This window comes from Bactrocera neohumeralis, chromosome 2 (assembly GCF_024586455.1).
Source record: "Bactrocera neohumeralis isolate Rockhampton chromosome 2, APGP_CSIRO_Bneo_wtdbg2-racon-allhic-juicebox.fasta_v2, whole genome shotgun sequence".
NCBI lineage: Eukaryota > Metazoa > Arthropoda > Insecta > Diptera > Tephritidae > Bactrocera > Bactrocera neohumeralis.
The window spans coordinates 22,688,107-22,693,918 of NC_065919.1; the positions used below are offsets into that span (position 1 = coordinate 22,688,107).

General features: G+C 39.2%; 1 protein-coding gene across 1 annotated transcript; it reads left to right on the forward strand.

The window, feature by feature from the left end:
• Nucleotides 1-1,071: 1,071 nt before the first annotated feature.
• LOC126750772 (uncharacterized) lies at nt 1,072-2,193 on the forward strand. Its single transcript, XM_050460502.1, has 2 exons — nt 1,072-1,275; nt 1,447-2,193. The coding sequence occupies exon 2, from the start codon at nt 1,474-1,476 to the stop codon at nt 2,140-2,142; it is 669 nt and encodes a 222-aa protein (XP_050316459.1). The 5' UTR covers nt 1,072-1,275; nt 1,447-1,473; the 3' UTR covers nt 2,143-2,193.
• The last annotated feature ends 3,619 nt before the right edge of the window (nt 2,194-5,812 follow it).

The following is a 5,812-nucleotide window of genomic DNA, read 5'->3' on the forward strand; positions in this document are numbered from 1 at the left end:
CTTCTTTCCCAGTTGATCATGTAATCTTCTCTCCCTGAACCATTGGCTTCCGGCTGTACACCATACTACTGCATCGTAGAGCAGAATTGGTCCAACAGTAGCTATGTAGCACTAGTACATGAGAGAGGGAGAGAACCCCTAGGTTGTATCGAGCATCTGCCTACACGCATATAAAGCATTGCTGGCTTTCCTCACTCTTTCTTCCACATTGTGCTTCCACAGCAGTTTGCTGTCCAAGAATATCCCAAGGTACTTGGTCCGGTCCTTGAGGGAGAGTTGTGTCCCATTTATAGATGAAAACCTCTATACCTGTAGAGGAATTTTGTGCTTTCTTGTGAACACCAGCATATCCGTTTTCTCTGGGTTCAACCCCAGACCCGCTTGCGATGCCCAGTTTTGAACTGTATTGAGAGTTGTGGTCATAATACTGCAACCTACCCGTTATTATGATGGCAATGTCGTCCGCATATGCCACTATTTTCCTTCCAAGTTTCACCTTCTAATGCCCATAAAAGCGGAGATAGCACTCCACTTTGGAGAGTAACTCTACAGACTTCCTTGGTCATTTTAGCGTCGTTATATTCTGCTCTTATCCGTCTAGAGGTCAAATGGCTTTTGATCCAGCGTTTTATAGCAGGATCAACGCCCATTGACTGGGTACTACTCAGAAAAGATTCCGTAGAGACGTTGTTGAACGCTCCAGAAATGTTCAGGAATGCTTCAGGAACGTATGCAGAGTGGAGTGCAGTCTCTACTGATCTGCCCTTCATTTATGCGTGCTGCGCCTTGGTCAAGCTTCTAGGAGGCGCTAATGTGCGTCTCTAATGTGTGTTTGTAATGTTTTCAGCAGGAATGAAGTTAACCTTATATGGCTAAACTCTTTTGAGTAGGTTGGGTTATTTCTACGTGCTTGCGGTATGAAAACAACCCCAGTCTCTTTCCATGAACGTGGCTCATAGCTGAACTAAAAATTGCATTCACTGATTTCTCAAACATTTCTCGTTGCAGATTTTACTAATTACATATGAATATTGCACTAAGCATATGCTCAGCTTAGTAGATATTCGATATTCAAAAGTAACGGTAGCGTTAGAGACTCAAAAATTGAGGTTAGATACGCGACAGAGCACATCTGTTAAAATTTGCGTGCATTTAGCACATTTTTATATAAAATTATATATTTTTCTTTGCCAGCATTAAAGCACTTGACTCTGAATACGTTCAAATAAAGAAAAATCCCAACAAAAATTTATATTACCATTAGGTGAAAGAGTGGTAAGTATTTGACGTCACACTTGCCTGGGCATATATAATATAAATATGCACAATTAAACAAAAAATATATGTTCGCGAATTTATCCAAATGCGTGCTGTGTGTAAGCTTTGAATGTGAAATTAATTATTAGTATACATAATTAATTAGACTTTATTGTTTTCATAAAATAGGTCCAAAACGTGTGCAATAACGGGAAAATGAAATACAAAACAATGCTGTTATATTTTTTAATTATTTGTGCGACAGAATTTTTAATTGTGAATTATGGCAGCTATGCTGCGGGCATAATAAACATAACAACAACAAAAAATGACGCTGATATAGCCATAGGACCGGTGAAGTCACATACAACCTACGAAACAACAAATTATGATACACCAACAACAATATTAAAGGCAGAAACAGCGATGGAAAATGTGTTAAGCATAATAAAAGGGCAAAAGCCGTCAACCACAGAAACTTCGGCGCGCAAAGTAGCCAAAGCAACCACCTCCAACCCCAGCACCCTTGTACAAAAACAAGCTGCTGAAATCGCGCTAAGCTCATTGACCCGCGAAGCGCGTACTTTGCGCCGGTTATTTCCACTTTTACGTAATGCCACAGCTGCACCGGGTCTCTTCGGCGACAATGGATTGCTGCCTCTGCTCTTGACCAATTTACTATCTAACGATAATGTTGGTGTAATTGCGGCGGGTTTAATAAGTGCTTTACGCGATAGGGTGACAACAACAGCAGCAACTACAGCTGCAGCAACAGGAACAACGCCAGTAAATAATACAACCAATAATTTTTATAGCACTCCAAATTATCCTTATTATTATGGCGGACAAAACTATTATGCGCCTTATGGTTACTATTATGGCTAATTCGGTTATATTTTGATTGTATCAATAAAAGTTTTCCGCTCAAACATTCTTTATCGAATTGAATCATTTGTTGTCGTCTTGACAACATTAAAAATATTATGGGTTTGGGTCACCTGCAGAATATATCGATGTTTCCGATGATGGTTTTGATAAGTAGTTATCAACTGCAGAATGGCCTTCTGTATCGAGTAGTTTAATTCAATTTGGAAACGATTGTCAAAGAGAGAACCCTTTTTAGATATTTTAACATCGTTAAAGATAATTCAGAAATAATAATAATTTCAATTATAGGATAAAAAATCTGGTATAATTTCCGATAAAAGTTAAAAAAGCTTCTTAATAATTATGAGTCAGAGAGATCCAACACTTCACACTGGAACAGTTTTTCAATGTTCCTATGTATTTTCCTACATTTTACGGCAGTTTTTATTGAATTTTGTGACAACAATCTGACTTCAGAGGTAACAACTATGGGAAAAAACTCTCCGAATGTTAGGCTCTTATCGATCTTCACATGTCTCATATTCATGATTGAACCTAACCTTTATATTTTTCATGAATAATTCAATATTCCAAAAACTAGTTATTTGTCTTGGCTTGATGACGGTACGGTCAGTAAATTTTGTTTTTTCGGATTCCCCTCATTTTTGGAGCTAGATTTTGTATAGTTTCGACATTATATTCATAAACATATAATATGTCTCGACACCAGTAATGGTACTTTTAGAACGTAGGGTATCTCTTTTGCGACCTCCACTCGACGCAGTTTTTGCAAAAGAATCAGATAACAGGTGGGCCATATAAAATTTTAAATTTAAAAAGTCAATAAAAAAAAAACGGCTTGATATTTTTCAAAGGTCTAACATTTATTTAAAAGGTTGTTTTATGAAATTTATTTGTGGAAAACAATTTCGGACAAATGACCACCACGGCTGAGTTTACAGTAGCTTATCCGATCCACCCAATTTTGGAGTACTTTCTCGATGGTTTCAGGCCTTATGGCAGCTACAGCAGCTTGAATCTCGTACTTTAGATCTTGAATTGTTTCTGGATGGTTGGCGTAACATTTATCTTTAACAGCTCCCCACAGAAAATAGTCCAACGGAGTTAAATCGCAGCTTCTGGAAGGCCAATTCACATCACCTCTTTTGTTGATTGTGCGATTTTCGAAGATAGGGCGTAAAAGATTGAGAGTAGCGTTTGCTGTATAGCACGTAGCGCCGTGCTGGAACCAAATGTTGTTCAAGTCTTCCTCTTCAATTTGCTTGAAGAAAAATTCGGTTAACATTGCGCGATATCGCTCACCATTGAAGCTTTCGAAGAAAAATGGGCCGATGATTCCATCAGACCAAAATCCGCACCATACAGTGATTCGTGCTGTGTGCTCTGGCTTCTCGACGATTACGTACGGGTTTTCTGTGCCCCAAATGCGACAATTCTGCTTGTTAACGTAACCATCGAGGTGGAAATGAGCCTCGTCCGAATTGATGATTTTACGGTAAAATTGACCATCCTCGATATTTCCCAGTTTTCTTTTCGTAAATTTTAGACTTTTTACCGAATATCTGTCACTTTCCGAATGGTATTTGACGTTTCCAATGTCGAAATAAAGATAATTCAAATTTAAAATGTTAGATGGCCCACCCTGTATTTTGGTCCGAGTCTATTATTGACACGTTTCTTATCCAAAGCATTAACCAAAATGTGTTGAGTTAATTCATAAGAGATATTGAGATCCTCTGCTATCTCTCTGATGCCAAAACGACGATTTTCAAGCACGCTTTATTGATGTTTCGATTTTATCGTCATTAACAGAGGTGAATGAACGACTCGCTTGAGGTAAGTTTTCCGTGATTTTACAACCTTAACTGAATGCATTCTGCTACTACTATACTTTTGTTCATGATAAAGTAGTTGCTCAAAAACCCTTGTACAAGACTCCCAATGACTTCGTAGCTGTGATTTCACTAGAATACAAAATTTTGAACAGACCTATTGATACACAAACATTTCGCGCTGTAAACAATCAGCTGTCCAACACATACTAATTGACAAAGGTATGAAGATAAAACTTCACACGAACATAAAAAATGGTTGTACCAATCTAAAAAAAAATTCCCATGGAGATTCCAAGAATAGCCAGGCGTTTTCTACCTTTCTTTCCAATGGAGTGGAAGTCTTCTTTTTCCTCTGCCTTTCCCGGCGGTTACAGCGCCGAATAATCTCAGAGCTGGAGGATTTCATCCGACATGACCTAGCCGGCGTAGCCGTTGTCTTTTAATTCGCTGAACTATGTCAATGTCGTCGTATATCTCGTACAGCTCATCGTTCCATCGAATGCGATATTCGCCGTTGCTAATGCGCAAAGGACCATCTTCCTCCTAGACGTAACGCCGACTTATCAGATGTTGTCATCGTCCGTGCCTCTGCACCACATAGCAGGACGAGATGATGAGTGACTTGTAGAATTTGGTCTTTGTCCCCCGAGACGACTTTATTTCTCAAATGCCTATTTAGTTCGACGTAGCACTTGTTGGCAAGAGTTATTTTGCGTTAGTTTTCGAGGCTGACAATGTTGTTGGTGTTAATGCTGGTTCCAAGATAGCCGAAATTATCTACGACTTCGAAATTATGACAGTCAACAGTGACGTGAAAGCCATGTCGCGAGTGTGATGACTGTTTGTTTGATGAAAGGAGATATTTCGTCTTGCACTCGTTCACCACCAGACCCTTCTTCGCTTCTTTGTGCAAATCAGAACTAACAGCGTGGTTGTTACGATGTTATCGACGTACACTAGCAGTAGTACACTCTTATAAAATATTGTATTTTCTCTATTCAGATCAGCAGCTCGAATAATTTTCTTCAGGAGTATATTAAAGAAGTCGCACGAGTCGTCTTGTCAAAAACCTCGTTTGGTATCGAACGGCTCGGAGAGATCCTTACCGATGCTGACGGAGCTTTTGGTATTGCTCCACGTCAGCCGTATTAGTTTTGCGGGGATACCAAATTCAAACTTAGCGGCATGAAGGCAGCTCCTTTTCGTGCTGTTAAAAGTCAAAAGTAGCTTTGAAATCGATGAAGAGGGGTTTTGTGTCGATCTTCTTTTTACGGTGCTTTTCAAGATTTGGCGCATGGTGAGTATCTGGTTGTTGGTTTTCCAGGCCTGAATCCACATTGATGAGGTCCAATCAGTTTGTTGACGATGGGCTTTAATCTTTCATACAATACGCTCGATACGGTAGTTGGCACAGATTGTGGGTTATCCCTTTTTGTGGAATGGGCACACTTAAATTCCAATCGTCGGGCATCCATGTTCTACAGAGAAGCCGATGCATGCTCCTTATCAGTTCTTCACCGCCATAGTTGAATAGTTCGACAGGCAATCTATCGGCCTTCGCAGCTTTGTTGTTCTACAGACGGATAATTGTTATTCGAACTTCATCCGAAGCTGTTTTAAAGTTTTCATTGGGGGTATACATATACTTATACACATATAGGTTTTCTACCTTATGTTAAATCCGAATTCGCAGAATGCGTGACAGTTTGGTTGTTTAGACAAAAGCGTTTTAAATGAAACTAATACAATGGAATCTTAAAAGTACCAAAAGTCACCAAACATCTCAGTAAATCTAAAAGGTCTGTCGCAAAAGAAACAGAACTTTTTAAATA